The 18,983-nt window shown below is 38.6% G+C and overlaps 1 protein-coding gene across 4 annotated transcripts; it reads left to right on the top strand.

The window, feature by feature from the left end:
* The first annotated feature begins 456 nt into the window (after positions 1–456).
* On the top strand, positions 457–17,099 carry WSB1 (WD repeat and SOCS box containing 1). 4 transcript variants are annotated; one of them, XM_029211575.1, is made up of 9 exons: positions 457–809; positions 7,326–7,494; positions 8,335–8,603; positions 9,917–10,048; positions 11,363–11,463; positions 13,722–13,894; positions 14,401–14,514; positions 15,563–15,670; positions 15,946–17,099. In XM_029211575.1, the coding sequence occupies exons 1-9, from the start codon at positions 770–772 to the stop codon at positions 16,103–16,105; spliced, it is 1,266 nt and encodes a 421-aa protein (XP_029067408.1). In that variant the 5' UTR covers positions 457–769; the 3' UTR covers positions 16,106–17,099. The 4 variants fall into 4 exon arrangements, with proteins under 4 accessions (XP_029067408.1, XP_029067409.1, XP_029067410.1 ...); XM_029211576.1 differs by having other exon boundaries at positions 488–809; positions 12,347–13,894; XM_029211577.1 differs by lacking the exons at positions 457–809; positions 7,326–7,494; positions 8,335–8,603 and adding an exon at positions 12,347–12,522 and having other exon boundaries at positions 9,916–10,048.
* Positions 17,100–18,983: the final 1,884 nt, after the last annotated feature.

The raw sequence follows: 18,983 nt of genomic DNA, 5'->3' as shown, positions 1-18,983 counted from the left end.
CACTGCAACCTCCAGTTCCCCGGCACATGAGGGCCGGGGAGGTGGCCAAACCGAGTTAAAACCTGAAACGTCTTTTTTGTTCTTTACAGTTCAGTCAGTTTAAATTCCATGCAATCTTTACGGTGTGAGCTAATATGTATTATACAATTCTGTGTTTGCCTTTTCAAAGGCTCTTCAACTTACAAATACCATGCTGGCCTCCCGGCCGGGAAAATAAAACAATTAAAACGAACAGTCGTTAAGTTCCAACCCAGCGTTTGGGGCTGGGCTGCGGCTGCAGCCTCCCCTTCCTCCTCCGCCCCGGCGCTCTTCCGGCTCCCCTTTCGCGTCCCCAGGACAACGCCCGCGCGCACCCGGAGAGAAGGCGGGGCGCCGAGCCGAGGCCGTCACGTCCCGAACGTCGGGAGGCTGGCCATCACCCTGTGACGTCACGAGGCCCCGCCCCCGCTGCCCTGCTATCCCCCGCGGCACGCGCCATTTTGTCTCCAGTGTCTCGTTTGCAGTTGGTTGTGCGGAGGGGAGCGTCTTGGTCCGTAGGCGTGAGGAAGGGAACAGCATCTATTGTCTGTGTTTGACTCCGTAGTTTGGTCCGAGGCCTCCTGGAGCTTTCCCGGGGCAGTCGGCAGAAGCCGTCGCGACCGCCCCGCCCCTCCCCTCCGTCCCCGGGACCGGGAGGGACCCAGCCCGCGTCACGCCCCTCGGCGCTCGCCTTTCCCTTCTCTGTCGTTGCGTCCGCATCGCGCCCCCGGAATCAGACGGTGCCCCATAGATGGCCAGCTTTCCCCCGAGGGTCAACGAGAAAGAGATCGGTGAGGAATGGGAAGATGGGTGAGGGTTGCTGGTGAGCGCGCGGGGGCTGCGGAGAGGCAGGGGTTCGGGAGGAAGCGTCTCTGAGTCTGAGGAAGAACAGTGAGCCGGGGCCAAGCCCTGGAGCGAAGAGAAAGGAAGCAGCCCTGCGAGTGGGTGTCGCCGAGGGTAAATGGGGTGTGCATTGATGCGGCGCCTGTTGTGCGCCTGGCACGGAGGGAGGCGGTGCGCGGATATTAGAGGCAAAGAGAACCTGGGCGCCGAGTGGCGAGGGTTGCAATGATTGTGTGGCCGGAGATGGACACGCTTCCCCGGGGACCAACCCCCCCACCCCACAGTTTTCTCATCGGAGGTCCGGGCAGGGCCATTCTTCTGGATTTCTTCTGGCTAAGGGGCTGGGGCGTCGAGTGGGCAGGGGAGGGCTGGGCAAGTCTCCAGGACTCTTAAAAAAGTTTCCAGTGGGGAAAAGTAAACTTGTGTGACCTGAGCTGTTATGAAAGGATGGGTCTTCGTGTATACCAACAATTATAAGGAGAAATGCAGCCGAAGAGGTGCCATCAGCCTGGAAAAAGCAGTATTTTAAAAAATGGCATGGCGTTAAGAAAGGCAGCGGCTCTGGGGAGGAGACTCGGTTATCTCTCACACTCAGAGGAGCAGGGAGGAGCAGGGTGGTTGGGTGGAGTGACCGGAGAAAAGCTGATCTACGGAAGAGCAGACTCCTGAAAAGGCTGTCTAGAAACTGGCTTAGTGGCCAGCCCTGCCAAGCAGAAGACAGGCCAACAGATGTTGAAGGTCCTGCGTCAGGACCCACCCACTGACTCAGTAGAAAGCACCTCACTTTATTTAAATCCTCTCTCAAGGTAATATAACTGGAAGAACTTTGGGGCGAGTTGCGGGTGCTGTGCATTGATTGCTATGCTTGTAAACCCTGAACTTATCAAGTGATGTTATACACCTTATTTAAATACATACAGTTTTGGGGACTTCCCTGGCGGTGCAGTGGTGAGGACTGGGCGCTTTCACTGCGGGTGCCCGGGTTGGATCCCTGGTCGGGGAACCTAAGGTCCCGCAAGCCACGCGGCATGGACAAAAAAATATAGATAGGTAGATAGATAGACAGTTTTTATTTAAAAAAATAAAATAGATTTAGCATCTCCTCATCGCTCCCCAGAGCCCAATACAGTGTTAATTAAATGAAAATTGGAGGTAGCTACTGAGCAGAGAGCCTTTGCATTTTCTTGTTCTTCAACTAAACGTGTGCCTTTATTGAATCCTTGGAGGAGGTTTTCTAGAGAAAGGGAGAAGCTGAAGTATCCAAAAGGCCCTGTATCCTGTTTGTGGGTGAATTTTTATACCTAGAGACAGCTGTGTTAGAGTTCTGGACTTCTGTTCTCTTAGAGATAAGGTTGAATGGCAGGTTAGGAGGGGACTTTAACTCTGGTTTTAATGACTATTTTAAACATACAGAGAAAACAAAATTCATGTCCAATTTTTATTTTAACTGTGGAACATAGAACTCAAAAGTTCTTATTCTCAATTCAGTGCTATTTTTTTTCCCTACTCACAGCAGTATTGCAGATGAGTGATCTGCCTTTCATTTATCTGTATTTTATTTCATCTTGATGAATCATTTTGAAAACTTACCAATCCTCTCTTCTAAGGGATGGATAGAGGTTCTTAGCATACCTGCATAAGGTAGAACCATGCACTAAATAGCTTTTTTAATTAAAAAAATATATTTTTTTTGCATATTTGTCTCAGTGTTATTTCCTGGATATAATATAAAGTTACTATATAACTATATAAAGTTACTATATAGTATAAAGTTGCTATATTTAAAAGAACTTTGGCCTTTTGTAAGTTTTTTTTTTAAAACCCAGGTTTTTGTTTCTTTTTTTAAAATATCATTTGAATACAAAGTTAAACACTAATACCTCTGCGTTGCTTTGTATCTGTCAGTAAGGACTAACATTTTTTCTTGGGTATTAATTATAGCTGTTTGGTTTCTCAAGTAAGTACTGAAAGAGGAGGCAAGATTCCATGAATGATTAAAGAAGTCTCTGTGACAGGGAGTTACTGCCTAGAGCTACTGCCCTCTTTCACAAGGTTCTGCCACAGATCCTCCCTTTCTAGTTATGAAATTGCAGGGAGGAATGTGAAGAAGGAACTGAATGTGGTTTGCTTGGTTGAGCAGTGACTCAGATGATGTGTTACTACTGTGCGGATATTAATAATGTGGTGTTGTATCCAATGGCCAAGTTCCCATGGCAGGCAGCTTTTCCCTTATACAAGGTCATTAAATTATAGTATCTTAGGATACTTACATTCAACAGTTGCAGGTAGTATATAAAGATTTAATTAAAATTTTTTCTTCATTATAAACCTCGTGCTAGTTTATAATAGTATACCAGTAAGTATTTAAATGAGTGTTTAAATTATTTGATTAAAATGCAGTGATCATTTTATATGCCTGTTAACAAGCAAAGAAACACAAGGTAATTATTAATTCAGTACTTGTTTGTATTTATTTGGCAGTATTTTTTTAGGGTGGCCCTATTTCTTGAAAAATATATATATATATTCAAGAGTAGATTAGCTTATTATTTCATGGTCTTTGTTATCTGAACCAGTTCTTTAGTTAATTTATTACCACCCTTTACACAAGAGGAGTTTTGTGATTGTGGTCAAGGTGAAAGAAGAAAAATACAGAGTGATCCTAAAATACAGATTTTAAAAAATGAGTCTTCTGTAGGAAAGTTAGTCTTGCTTATGCTTGCCAAAGGAGAAATGAGTTTTAGTCTAATTTACCAGATGTTTTTGAAGTTGAATGCAAGGGCCAGTCCTCTGTTTTTTGAGATGGAAGTTATATAAGTATACTCATCTAGTTTAATCAGGGGCTTTCTCTTTTTAAGATAATGCTTGCATTTTTCAGTTGAATTTTAAAGCTTGCTTCCCTTATTTGTGAACTTTGATTTTCTTTTTCTCCTAAAATTTGTGGATTTTAAAAGATAGATGTGGTTATAGAAACCCATGTTTAAAAAAAAAAAAGATTTAGGCAGGGGTTGCAAATTCAGGGCCCAGGCACATAAATGAAAGACTGTGGGCTTGGAGGAATATAGGGGACATGGAGCAGCCAGCCCTTTCAAAAATCATTTGTGTGTGAGCGTTTTGGTTTTGTTTTGGTTTTTTTTGGCTGTGCCGTGCAGCTTGTGGGATCCTAGTTTCCCAACCAGGGATTGAACCCGGGCCCTCGGTAGTGAAAGCCCAGAATCCTAACCACTAGGCCACCAGGGAACTCCCTCATTTGTATATTTAAAAAAATCATTCTACAGGCATAAGAGTGTCACCGGTTTGTGAATTTTGTATTAAAGTCATGTGATACAAGTGGGGCAGGGGTAGGTGGGGGGTTCTGCTTTGATTAAACCACACTTGAAGTATTGTGTTTGGTTGAAAAAGTTCCACTTTTTTGAGGGCCATTACTAACTGGAGTTTATCCAGAAAAGTATGAAGGTGTAGGTGGAGAATGGACTTGAAACCGTGTAATTGAAAACTCACCAGATTTTATCCTGGTGAACAGATTTAGTTGCTGATGTCATGGCCGTCTTCAATATATGAATGTCATGTGAGAGCAGGATCAGGCTTATTCTTTTAGATCAGACCCAGTACTGAGTGGGTGGAGTGTCACGGAGGAAGATTTTGAGTCATCAAAAGGAAATTTTCCGATAATTTCAGCTGTGCCAAAATAGGTGCATATTTATATTTATGAATATCATAGGAAAACAGATTTCAGTTTTGCTTTGTTTTACTTTTGAAACCATAATCTCATTGTTAATGTATCAAAGAATTGGGCAAGGAAATATTTATTTATTAATTATTGTTTTAAATATTTATTTTTGTTTTATTTATTTGATTGCACCAGGTCTTAGTTGCAGCAGGCAGTCTCCTTAGTTGCGGCTTGCCAGCTCCTTAGTAGTGGTATGTGAACTCTTAGTTGCAGCATGCGTGTGGGATCTAGTTCCCTGACCAAGGATCGAACCCAGGTCCCCTGCATTGGGAGCACAGAGTCTTATCCACTGCGCCACCAGGGAAATCCCGAGGAAATATTTAAATCGCTTAAGAATGGGAGCTTATACACATGCTTTCATATTCGTTCAATAAATATTTTCTGAGCCCCTGTCACATGCCAGGTGCTACACTCCCTGTTGGTGGAGCACACGTGGAGACTGGAAGTGTCACTGAATGAATACATTGTTGGGGTTTGTGTATATATATATATATATATATATATATATATATATATATTTGCTCTTGCAATAGGAGTATATGTGGTTCTCATTTGAACTGCAGTACGTAGAATATATTGATGTTTAGTTGTTGGAAACTTTAAGCCCAAAACATAAAAATAGACCATAGAGTTGAACACGCAACAGATCACAAAATAGATAATAGGGAAACTAAACCGAAGGTGAGTTATAACTAAAAAGGAAGAGTAGCAAAATTTGAAATCAAGACAGACCCAAGACAGCAGTGGTGATAGACTGATTAAGATCCTTTCCCTGGTGGTACAGTGGTTAAGAATCCGCCTGCCAATGCAGGGGACAGGGGTTCGAGCCCTGGTCCTGGAAGATCCCACATGCCGCGGAGAAACTAAGCCCGTGAGCCACAACTACCAAGGCTGCGCTCTAGGGCCTGCGAGCCACAACTACTGAAGCGCGCGCGCCTAGAGCCTGTGTTCTGCAAGAGAAGCCACCACAAGGAGAAGCCTGCACACGGCATCGCAGAGTAGCCCCCGCTCACCGCAACTAGAGAAAGCCTGTGCGCAGCAACGAAGACCCAATGCAGCCAAAAAAGAAAAAGATCCTTTTCCAGAATTGAGGAAATAGCAGCCGCGTTTGCATGTGCACATGTACAATAGGAACTTGTTGATTATCTTTCTTGTTAAAGGCAGAAGAAAAATTCTCTGTACACTCTTAATATGCCAGTTTTATTTTAAAAGTATATTTATTTATTTATTTGTGGCTACTACTCTTCGTTGCAGTGCGCAGGCTTCTCATTGCGGTGGCCTCTGTTGTTGCGGAGCACGGGCAGGCTCTAGGCACGCGGGCTCAGTAGTTGTGGCTCGTGGGCTTAGTTGCTCCACGGCATGCGGGATCTTCCCAGACCAGGGCTCGAACCTGTGTCCCCTGCATTGGCAGGCGGATTCTTAACCACTGCATCACCAGGGAAGTCCCAAATATGCCAGTTTTAGTTATGAATGCTAAATTTAAGTTCTGGTAACTAAATTTAAAATATATGAACTTGTTCTTTTTTTTTTGTCCTTAAAAACCAAAAGAATTACTTCCATTTTTGGGTCAGTTTGTGGCCCATTAGGAAGACGCTTGAGGACCACTATTCGAGAATCATAAATAACAGTGCATTTTATTTATTTGGTGGCACCGAGCAGCGTGCGGGATGTTAGTTCCCCCACTGGGAATCGAACCCGTGCCTGCTGCAGTTGAACCCCAGAGTCTTAACCACTGGACCGCCAGGGAAGTCCCAAATACAGTGCATTTTAAAGCACTGGTTGGGGAGGCTGGAGTAAGTAACCTTTAAGTTCCTTCTACTTCTGAGGATTTTGTGTTTTTTGTGACTTGAAAAAGATAAAAATATTCATGTTTGAATTCATGTTTTGACTAGACCATTTTATAGTGCTTTTTTTTTTTTTTTTTAATTTAATGTATCTTTGTCTGTGTTGGGTCTTGGTTGCTGCTCACAGGCTTTCTCTAGTTGCGGCCAGCGGGGGCTACTCTTCGTTGCAGTGCGCAGGCTTCTAATTGCAATGGCCTCTCCTGTTGCGGAGCACAGGCTCTAGGCACGCAGGCCTCAGCAGTGTGGCACACGGGCTCTAGAGCACAGGCTCAGTAGTTGTGGCGCACGGGCTTAGTTACTCCGCTGCATGTGGGGATCTTCCCGGACCAGGGATCGAACCCCTGTCCCCCCTATTGGCAGTTGGATTCTTAACCACTGTGCCACCAGGGAAGTCCCTATAGTGCTTCCTTTGAATAATGATATAAAACTTTATTTTATAGTGGTTCATGGCTTTTGAAAGCTACAAACTTTTTGGAAGATACTTTTCCTGCAGAGCAACTTCAGTTTCTTGCATTTTAAATGTTAGTAATTTGAGGAAAACGTAAGGCAGTGCAAAAGTCAGGACTTCAATAATTGCTAGCCCTGATTGATCATTACATTATTGTTATTTGACCAATTTTTTTTTTTTTTGAAACTTTCTTAAAAAGCTCTTGATTTGGGAAATTTTAGGAGGATCACTTTATCAAAACTTAAAGATGCTTATTCTCATTACGGGGTCTTCACACCACACATCTCCCCTCAAAGGGTAGAATGCAGAACTCATTGTACCTTGTCTACATAGAAAAAGGAAAAACTCAGTGGAGCTGAGTGGATCCCAAAGTAATATGGATGCTGTCTCAAATTCATTGTTGGTTATATATGATATCCTATATTTTTAATTTTTCTTTTAGTGAGATCACGTACTATAGGTGAACTTTTAGCTCCTGCGGCTCCTTTTGACAAGAAATGTGGTCGTGAAAATTGGACTGTTGCTTTTGCTCCAGATGGTTCATACTTTGCTTGGTCACAAGGACATCGTGCAGTAAAGCTTGTTCCGTGGTCCCAGTGCCTTAAGAACTTGTAAGACTGTTTTCTTTTTTGTATTTTGTATCTATCTGTTTCTAGATTTTATTTTTTTCTCTGTGTGGAATAATAAGATTATTTCGATATTTAAGTTTTTTCCTTTGGAGACTGTTGTAAATGAATTTTACTCATAAGCTGAATATATTTGTTGGAAAATTTGTGGGAAGAATTGTCTGGCCTTATATATTATAGAATACTTTCTCAGATACTTTGGTGTTTTTAAATTTTTCTTTTCCATATATCAAAAGGCAAGTTAATTGTGCCTTGGTAGTGCAATTTCTAAAATGTATCTACTAAGTTTAATCTTTCCCTCCTTTTTGTGTTTAGTTCACCTTTATGGTTTTCGTCATTAATGTCCTTATTACATATTAGATTAGGTCTAGAACGTATGGGAAACTACTTATTATTATGGGGTTTAAGGTAGTTTTCTGATGTCAGCTTCACAATATCTTAATGTTCTCAGAATTTTTTTGTTTTTGTTTTTTGCTTGTTTATACTTTTGGGTTAATTAAAGGAGTCCTGGTTGAGATAGGATTTCTATATCAATAAGGATATATTAAAACAAATTTGAAAATTTGAAATGAATAAATTATAAATTGCTTTATTGTTGAACTTTTTCTCATACAGTGAGGATTTCTTTTAGTCTGAATTTATTTGGTCATGCCCATGTAGCTTGTAGCAACTTTTCCGCTTCCCATCTATAAGGATTCTGTTGTTATTCAGTATCACTATAATAATACTGAAGTTATTTTAACAAACACTTATCATTATTTAGTATTCACATGAGTCCAGAGTAAATAATAACTAGATTTCAATCTGACCTTTTTTTCTACCCAGTCTCTTGCATGGCACCAAGAATATCACCAATTCAAGCAGTTTAAGATTGTCAAGACAAAACAGTGATGGTGGTCAAAAAAATAAGCCTCGTGAACATATTATAGACTGTGGCGATATAGTCTGGAGTCTTGCTTTTGGATCTTCAGTTCCAGAAAAACAGAGTCGCTGTGTAAACATAGAATGGCATCGATTCAGATTTGGACAAGATCAGCTACTCCTTGCCACAGGGTTAAACAATGGGCGTATCAAAATATGGGATGTATATACAGGTATGGAGTCATAGTTTTGAAAGCAAACCTGATTGTCTTATGATGCAAGCATAGCTCATAGGCACTGGAAGAATACATAATTTGAGGATTTTAACTCACAGAGAAGCAAGAATTGATGCTATGAATGTATCTTTATATTTGGCCTAAATAGCATCTTCAGCTCATAGTTTTAATTTAGGAAAATAGAGTTCATATTGCTTAATCACTCTTCAGAGAATATTATAGTAGGAAGGGCGTGTCTAGGGAATGTTTAGTTAATTATCACTTATAAACTGGTAATTTAGTTTATGACTCAAATTGCAAGGTGTTTTCTTAAATACTTTTTCAATGATTGATAGCTTAGAGGCTTTCAAGGTAAATCTGGTTTTCAACAATCATTATCTAACCTCTGGAAAATTTTAATGACATTTTATCTAAAGTTTAACCAGATAGGTTGAGAAGTTAAATTCTTCGGGCAATTAAATGTAAATGTGTTGTAGGAATTCGCTGGCGGTCCAGTGGTTAGGACTGCAGGGGACGTGGGTTCGATCCCCGGTCAGAAACTAAGATCCCGCAAGCCATGCAGCACGGCCAAAATAAAGTAAAATAAAATAAATTTTTAAAAAGTGAATGTGTTGTTCACTACCTAAAAGTTTCTGGCTGATAGTATGTACTCCAAAATTTAAAGGATTTTTTAAAATGAGCATTAAAACTATGTACATTAGAATACAGCAAGTGATACTAACACTGAGTGGGGATAATGAGTCAGTAAATTTGATTGAATTCTGGGAAAACATTTAAAGTAAGCACATTGCTTTTCATAGAAGAACAAAACTCTATAATATTAGATGAATAAAGTACCTTTTTTTCATCGAGATTATGTTTAAAAATTTAGGCTGTTATAGAATAACATGTATCTTTGGGGGAGTTTGACAGTCCATTTGTAGTCTAAGCCAAGTAAAAGAAAAGGAAAATTCTGATTTTGTATTTTAAAATCATACTATACAAAGATTTTTAAATGATGTAGATTTTCTTGATATTAAATTGACTTGATCCAGGAGTTTGTTCACATTTTAGGAATTCCCTTTTAATTATTCTAATTTAGGCTTTGGTATCTTGGAAATAATCTATTTTGTAACAATGTAAATACTGAATCTTTAAAGATAATAGTAAAGGCACTAGTAAATAAGTCATTTTACACTTGGTAAACTAAGGAGGTACCCAGATATTTCTATTCTTTTTTTTTTTAATGGTGATCTCAACCCTATTTTTTTAATATGGAAGCTGATTAAAATTATTAACATTGTCTCTTTCCCACCTTCCATTGCATTTAGGAAAACTCCTCCTTAACTTGGTAGATCATACTGAAGTAGTCAGAGATTTAACTTTTGCTCCAGATGGGAGCTTGATCCTGGTGTCAGCTTCAAGAGACAAAACTCTGAGAGTGTGGGACCTGAAAGATGATGGTATGTCTTTCTTTCTAGGCTGTGGAAAAGAATTAGTTTCTGGATATTACTACTGAGAGGTATTACGAACACTTGGGGCATTTGACATTAAAAGTGACATGATCAAAGTTTCCTTTTCTCTGCTTAGTCCTTTGGTCCCTTTCCCTGTACAGATCAAACAAAACCATAAATGTGACCCAGAATAGGAGCCAGCAGTTACTCTAAGTAAACAATCTGATATTACTCAGAAACTAACTACACAGATCTGTACCAACTATTTGAGGACAAAATCTGGATCAATCTTAGGGTTTTATTTGAACTGGTCTGTGTTTTATTTCCTTTATATTGGGGAGGATTATTAACTTCCGTCATTTGCTTAGTGAAAATTTAAGTAGATCTTGACCTAACAAAAGATATAACTTAGTAATTAATAAAATGTAAATTCCAACATGATTTATACACCAGAATTTATAGGATGTAAATACTACTAATAATAAGTTGGATAGTTTAAGTAAGAATTATAAAAAGTAAGAGGTTTGCCCTCCAATATAGTAAAAGGAATATCAGTGTCAAGTTTTAGCTTTTTCGGAAACATTGATAATTGTGATCCTTTTACAAAGTTTTGGAGAGTCTGTCTACCTTGTTTGAGAAGACCTGAGATAAGCATCTCTTCCCCCTTCTTAGCCTCTGATGAAAGAGTTTACAGTTTTAACTAAAACCATATATTTAATTAAGATCTGCTAGTGCTCTACCAGCCTCAAGCTAGAAGTTGACAGGCTTGTTTGGGGAAATGTAGCTTAAATTGAATGTAGTAGAAAACAAACCCCTCAGATTTGGAGACTTGTTTCAGCTTATGGGTAATAACCATTGCCTGATAGAATAATACACTAATACTATTACCAAATTATGTGGCACCTCTTCTGCATTTATCAATTCTCTGATTGCTCAGCTATTGAGGGGTGAAGGGATCCCAATAGTTAAAACATTTGAAAATTAAATTTTATTTTCTTTCGCATATCATATGGAACTTGCTCTCTCAACATACTTTCAGTTGTAAGTCAGCTGACCTTTTCTTAAAGGGCCAGATGGTGAATATTTTAGGCTTGTGGACCATGCTGTCTCTGCAGTAGTTACTCCACTCTACTGTCACAACAATGGGCATGTTCCAGTAAAACTTAGATACAAAAATAAGAAACTGTTGTATATTGCCAACCCCTGTAATACATTAATCACTGCCTCTGTAGAAGTTTGTGATTCTGTGATTCTGCCATTTTTGAAATGCTACTTATTTGAAGTAGATTCTAGGGTTAACCCAGGTATTTTCCTTTTGTTCAGGAAACATGATGAAAGTATTGAGGGGCCATCAGAACTGGGTGTACAGCTGTGCATTCTCTCCTGACTCTTCTATGCTGTGTTCAGTGGGAGCCAGTAAAGCAGTATGTGTCAAAGTTCTTGTATACTTACTGTGAATTGGATTGTAATTGTGCATAATCATTTTAAATCTAAGCAACCTATTAAGTCTGTGCTCGGTGTCTTGAATATCTTAAATGTGTTATTCCATGGTGGGGGAGAATTTGCATGAGGGAAATTAAATAAGTATAGTTATTGATTGTAAAGTGAGAAATTGGATTGTTTTAGTTAGAGATGATATTCATAAAATGAGGGGTATGTCAATTTTATTTTTTCTCAGATCTAGGAGAGTTTATGTGCTATAGAAGAGATTTAGTCCAAATGTTAAGACATTCCCTTGCTAATTATTTTCTTCTCTGTTGTTCTTTTTTTTTTTTTTGGTCCAGTTTGCTGTTTAAAGTTTTAAGTCCCAGCTGGTCCTGGACATTTAACTGAAAAAAAGTAACTTAAAAATCTAATAAGAATAAAAATAACAGTCATGTATGTCCTGGAGTGAATTTCATCTAAATTTGATATGATCTGTCTTGCATAGCGTACCTGTAGACAGATTAAGTATAAAGTGACGCTTAAGAGGGTTATGCTTATTGATGAACCCTCCTTTAGTTAGTGTCTACCAGCTCTGAGTTAGTATAGTTAAAGAGATCTTATTAGCTTCAGGTATTTATGAAAATGGTTGAAGTCCAAATACATGTGATGATCACAATACACTTTGAATTAATGGGGGGTGGGAGGCTGGTTAAAATGCATTTTATTTAGCCAAGAAGTGTGTTAAAATGATAGTTGAAAATGTTGGCAGTTTAGAAAAAAATATTCAGTTCTTTAAAAATCATAAGAAGAGCAAAGCTAGATGTTGACATTGCTATTTTAGGCTGTGTGTTTTCCATATGCTTCTTGCTTTCCCTGTCACAGGTGGTGGCAGCAATATTGGTGTGATTGAGGTTATGCTGGCACCACTCGCACACAGGCGCACAATGGTGTTAGCTGGGCAGAAAGAGTGGCATCTCTGGCTACCGGGCTGGGGGCGACCTTTACCATAGGATGAAGTAACCTTGCATTCGGCTGCAAGGTGTACTGTACGTACACAGGTGCTGGTCGATGTCCACTTTCTGCTTTTCTTTCTTTCTTTTTTTCTTTTTAAAAATAATTTTCCCCACAGTGAAACCAACTGACTCCTCCGATGTAATTGATCTTCCAGTCTGGTGGAATTGGGAGTCTAACATGTGAAACCAATTTAATGTAATGTAGTTGGCTTTCAAATGGTTTCTCTGTGCTATTTTTTGGAATTCTTTGAGATACTAGAGATACCTTAAGTCTTTGATCCAATGTAAAATTTGTATTTATTTTTCTTTGGAAATAATATATTGTGTCTGTGCAGAAAAACGTAGCAAAAAGGATTGCTTTACTCCAAGAGGAGGAGAGTTTGTCTTATTAGGATTGTAATAAACCTCCAAGCTCATGTTTAATATAACAGATTGAAGTAAACATTAGAATCCTGTTTAGAGCTATTCTGCACAGTATAACTACTGATCTTTAGAATCTAAAGCTATGTGTGAACTTGTACTAAAGTAATTTAAATGTTTTATACTTAAAATGACTAATGATTGTGGTTGGTTTGGGAAAAATAAGATTGGCAAATCTTGATTCACAGAAATGTTGTTAATTGTATTATTTTCGTAAATTAGCATTTTCATTTTGTAATGTGGTTTAACATCCTTGTTGTTTGCCAAAGAAATTTCATTTGGCTGTGAAAAATTCTCTTTGCTTGCAGTATCTGTTTCTCTTCCTAGGCTCACGTTGGTGACCCAAGCCTATTGTAAACAAGTGATTATCTCAAAGGGAGATGCCAATGGAGTAACAATTTGTTAACCTTATATTTTCTGTCTGTATATTTTTTAAAAATTTGGTAGTTTCTGGAAAAAAAAAAAAGAAGGGGGTTTGTAGTACTTAACCCTATTTATTTCTGTATATTTTAGTTAATTAGTTTTTGGAATAAATGGATGTCAGTATAACTTTGTGGTTAAATTGCATTGCCTTTTTTGTGTTTAGGCTTATTTTTAAATTAACATTTAACAGAAACATTTGAAATAGAATTTGCATGTTTAATTAACTTAAAAACTGATTTTAATCTTTGACTATGACACTGAGCATATTCTTTTATAATTATTCATAATTTATAATGTTTAATTTAATGTAATCTTAATTAAATTTAGCAGTTTTAGTTTAAGATGTGCCATTTTGTCCTCTGCATGTCTGAATGAAGCTATAACATTTGCCTTTTTTGCAGGTTTTCCTTTGGAATATGGATAAATATACCATGATACGGAAACTAGAAGGGCATCACCATGATGTTGTAGCTTGTGACTTTTCTCCTGATGGAGCATTGCTGGCTACGGCATCTTATGATACTCGAGTTTATATCTGGGATCCACACACTGGAGACATTCTGATGGAATTTGGGTGGGTACAGCATGAATTATTTTAGTCTGTAATTCATCTCTACTATCAGTATAGCTTTTAAGAAGTCATGGGGATGATTAGAATCATTAACATGTGAAATCTGAAATTGCACTCTGTCATAATTTAAAATTTCGGTATCATTTAGGCCCTTTAATAATGCATCTAAATTCTACAAATAAATTTGACTTTCTTGATACAGATCTTGTTATTGTTACCTAACAGTACATGACTCTGTCGAGGTGGTAATTATATTTAGAGTTTCCTGTTGGGAAACATAGTTAGAACTAAAGTTGGACTTGGTCTTAAACCACTCTGTAAGACGGCGATTAGTAATTAGGTTTAATCGCTTCGTTTAAAGTGGATAGACTAGCTCTGCTCAGTCTTCTCAGTTGTGTTTGTTAAGGCCACTTTAAACATTATTCCAAAGACTGATGTACTCTGTACCTGGGTAGTTTTGTTTCTTGAAGTGACTCTCATTTCCACTGAAAACATGTCTTTGACCTCAGGCACCTGTTTCCCCCACCTACTCCCATATTTGCTGGAGGAGCGAATGACCGATGGGTGCGGTCTGTCTCGTTCAGTCATGACGGACTGCATGTTGCAAGTCTCGCTGATGATAAGTAAGTGTGTGAATTACAGCTTGACCTGTTTATTACTGTAAAGATTTCCTTTCATTCTTCTACTTAATAAAAAACATTCTTAAGGATGAAAAATATGGCCTTTCTGCAGTTTGGGTTTTAATGGCCCTTTTTCTAGACAAGACCTTGGGAGATGTTGATGTGTCTTAAAGAATATTGGCCTGCACAGTATTTATGTAAACTAAAGATAATGCGTGCCTCTCCCTGTGTTCTTTGTTTGTTAACTGGTTCAGGCAAACTGGGTGCATTTTTAATTAGCTTTTTAGCTCAGCTGACAGATTTTCTTAGTAATATCTTATAAAGGTTGAAACAGAAGAACATTTTCAAAGTGAAATAAATGATTAAAACAGAGTCATTTGTATCCACTGAAACTGAGACTATAAAGATGAAATGTCACATGAGTGAGATTTGCTGCTTATTGGTAAGCAAAAACTAGATGTAGCCATTCCATTTTCTCATACTTTTATCAATGTGCATGGATATAGCATTAAGCAATTTGGTCACGTCATTCAGAAAGTGACTCATTACCATCTTTCTAGAATGTTAGCAAACGTATGGGGAGAGTTCTTTATTTGCCAGCAGCCATTGTTTTCCTGTTTGTTCAGCTAGTTCCTGACTATCAGTTGTCTGCTATTCCTAGACACACTCTACCTAGGTGAAAAGTTTCATAAACTTCTTGAAAAGAGTCAAACAGATCAGATACCGATTATATTTTAAGTGTAAGGAAGTAAGGAGAAAGTTTCCGGTTGTGGGCATATTACAGATCAGAACACTGGGAAGTGAAGGCAGCCATGCTTTATAGTCTCTTAGTGTGAATTAGTCCAAATTACCAATTGGTATAAACTATAAAATCTTTAATAAAGCAAGTTCCAGTCATTGCTCCAGTGATGTGTGTGTGTGTGTGTGTGTGTGTGTGTGTGTGTGTATTTTGTGACTCAGCCCAGAGTGGCATTTCTTTCTGAATTTTAAAAGTTGCTTTTACCTTAAATTTCCTACTAGATAATCACTGGACGGTTTATTTCCTTTCCAGAATGGTGAGGTTCTGGAGAATTGATGAGGATTATCCAGTGCAAGTTGCACCTTTGAGCAATGGTCTTTGCTGTGCCTTTTCTACTGATGGCAGTGTTTTAGCTGCTGGGTGAGTGATTTTTCTCTTTTCTTTTAAGAGGCAATTTAAGGTGGCTTTTAGTCAAAGCAGCCTGTATTTTATTGTCAGTAAATCTTCCATAAGGGCTTTTTATAATATTATTAATTTGTCATAGAGGGAGATCACTGGGCAGGTCTCCTGAATTAGGTTTTAATGTGCAGTTTGTGGCTCTAATTCACAGCCTCGGTGGTAGTTGTATGAGCTTTTGGATGATGAAATACATGGATTTGTGTGACTGAGCTTGTGATTTGTTTACTTCTGTTTAGGACACATGATGGAAGTGTGTATTTTTGGGCCACTCCAAGGCAAGTCCCTAGCCTTCAACATTTATGTCGCATGTCAATCCGGAGAGTGATGCCCACCCAAGAAGTCCAGGAGCTGCCGATTCCTTCCAAAGTTTTAGAGTTCCTCTCCTACCGTGTTTAGAGGATGCTGTCTTCCCTAGTATTAGGGACTGACAACACACTTTACACAAACCCCAAGCTTTACTGACTTCAAGGTTTAGGAGATTTATTTAATTTGATACATTCTTGTATTGCATTTTGATCAGTTGAGCTTTTAAAATATTATTTATAGACCTTAGGAGAAATATTTCTGAACATATCAAATGTAAATTTTTTTCTAAAATGTAACTGTGAAAACATATACATACATGTATATATTTAGATATAAGCTGCTGTGTGTTGAATGGACCCTTTTGCTTTTCTTATTTTTAGTTCCAACATGTATATATTGCTTTAGTAGAGCCACAATATGTATCTTTGCTGTAAAGTGGAAGGAATTTTATTCTGGGACATTGAGTTAGATGGTAAATACTGACTTAAGAAAGCTGAATGCCTCATAACAAAATGTGTATTTGGTTGGGGGGTGGTCAGACAACTGACCTTCAAGTAAAACAGTTTTTGTCTAGGGAAGGATTTTGTTTTCCTTAGGAGTGGCATCTGAGAGGTGGAATTTGAATGTGACATTATTAAATGAAAAATAGCCAGGATACAACCAGGAAAAAAGGATGTCTTTTTTTTTTTTTCCTAACTACTGCTGTGGGCCTTAATTTTGGAAAGCAGCTTGCTACTTTAACCCCTGTGGTATAAGTAAAGTATTATAATAAATTTTAGTCAATTTGAAAAATCCATCTACTGCATTATTGCTAAATATTTTGTTGTTTGTACTAAGGGACAATTATTTTAAGACCGTGGTGGGTTTTTTTGCTTTTTGTTTATTTTTTACACATTTTATCCTATGTTTCTGCAGGGGATAATATTGGTGACTTGCCAAAGAGAAGCAGTGCAATTAGTATATCTGCTTTTGCCTTCTGTTATTTATCTTACCTGCAGATATTAAGAATGTATGCGTTATGTAAAATGCTTGATTATATATTTTTGTTGAGTTTTTTAATTAAAGACTTGTAAAACAAAAAAGCCACAATCGTAAATGTTTCTTAAATATGTTGGAAGCACCACAAGCAAATTAAATAAGAAGGGTAATGAAGAAATAGCACAACTGTAGGGCACTGCTTGAGACTTAATGCTTCATGAATGCAACCACTTTTACTTGGTTTGTTCTTGGAGAACTGTTGGAGAAATGCTTACTTTAAAATAACTACTGAGCAAAAGAAAATTATGATCTTTTAGGGGACCTAATAGGCTTATAGTAAACCTTTCTGGCTAAAGTAACCATAAGAAAAAAATCTAGTGGTGTGGGCCCTTTGAGGAGGCAAAATGAGGAAAACTTTTATTAGTCATGCGTACCCTTGAAGACTTGTCTCCACTGAGAAACTGTTCTGAAGTTCTTACAAGTTGCTCTTTTCGGGGTGTATATAGTTGTAGCTTATAAATTTAAAAGCCAGTGGAAAATCTACCCAAGTTACTTCTTGAGAATCACCTGTATTTTACAAAAGTATCTTATCTTTAAACCTGTTGTGATTTTTTTTCATTTTGCTTTAATACATCTACTTTATAAAGCAGTAAGATACCAATACCCTTCACACCATTAAATTATTTACTCTCCAACCAATAGAATCAATTAGGTAAAAATAGCATTTTGGGAAGATACATTCTCTGAGAAAGCCAGAATTGCTTGCCATCTCCCCATGAAAACCATAGTGCAAGATGAAAGGAAGATTGCAGAATATAAGTAGAAACACGCTTACATTTTCCGTATGTCTATCAGGAAGAAGTAATAGCAGGATGGTAATGCTTTAGACTGAGTGACCAAAGGAAGGTAGGGAAGACATGATTGGGATACTAACATGGGTCAGATTCTAGCTACATAATTTTAAAATGGTACTGCTGCTTTCTCTCATGTCATTTGGAGAACTGACGAGAGCCTTTACGTTCAGATTTCATTTCCTGTTTTAGGACCCCATAGGGGTGCCTGTGAACATAGGAAAATGCCTCTCACCCTCAGTAGCCAAGCAATGTTTTCACAGCTTCAAATGACTTATGACCTGTAACTTGATCTGAGGTTGGCAAATCTTAAAAACGTATGGTCCTTGAAATTCCCTGCCTGCTTGCAACTGAGGTAAATTCGGATTTGATTGGTTTGCCCTGTCTTCAGGGCAGCAAGACCAAAAAAGGCTGGACTGCAACTGTAGCATGCTTATGGGTGGAAGCAGCATCTGACTGGTGCAGAGGACTTGGCTGTTGGCCAGCCATTGCGAGGCTAAGAAAATACAAAGAATGAGAAGTAAAACATTGTCTCATAAGCCAGAAATCATAGAGATGGTGAATCCAATCTCCAGATAAACCGGAATGGTTTGTGGGTGACAAACGTTTGGTCCAAGTAATTCTGACCAAGCTCTGGCCTAAGACAATGCATTTTAACTATAGAATGTTTAGATAAAACACAAGCAATATCGACTGTAGAGGGACTTCCCTGGTTTCGCAGTGGTTAAGAATCCACCTGCCAATGCAGGGAACACGAGTTCGAGCCCTGGTCCGGGAAGATCCCACATGCCGCAGAGCAACTAAGCCCATGCGCCACAACTACTGAGCTTGCGCTCCAGAGCCTGCAAGCCACAACTACTGAAGCCCGTGCGCCTAGAGCCCATGCTCCACAAGAGAAGCCACTGCAGTGAGAAGCCTGCACACCGCAGTGAAGAGGAAGAAAAAAAAATACAACCCTAGACTGTCAAAAAAAAATCTACAGTAGAGTGATATTTGGGTTTACTATTGTATGTTGGTTTCAAAATCATAGATAAAGCATCATTTGGAGTACTGGTTTTTTTGGTGGTCCAGTGGTGAAGAATCCGCTTTCCAATGCAGGGCACGCGGGTTCGATCCCTGATGGGGGAACTAAGATCCCA

This window comes from Monodon monoceros, unplaced genomic scaffold (assembly GCF_005190385.1).
Source record: "Monodon monoceros isolate NGI ecotype Baffin Bay Population unplaced genomic scaffold, NGI_Narwhal_1 Super_Scaffold_9, whole genome shotgun sequence".
In the NCBI taxonomy this organism is placed as follows: domain Eukaryota; kingdom Metazoa; phylum Chordata; class Mammalia; order Artiodactyla; family Monodontidae; genus Monodon; species Monodon monoceros.
Note: the sequence above shows the minus strand (reverse complement) of the source record. Positions and strands in the feature narration are given on the sequence as shown.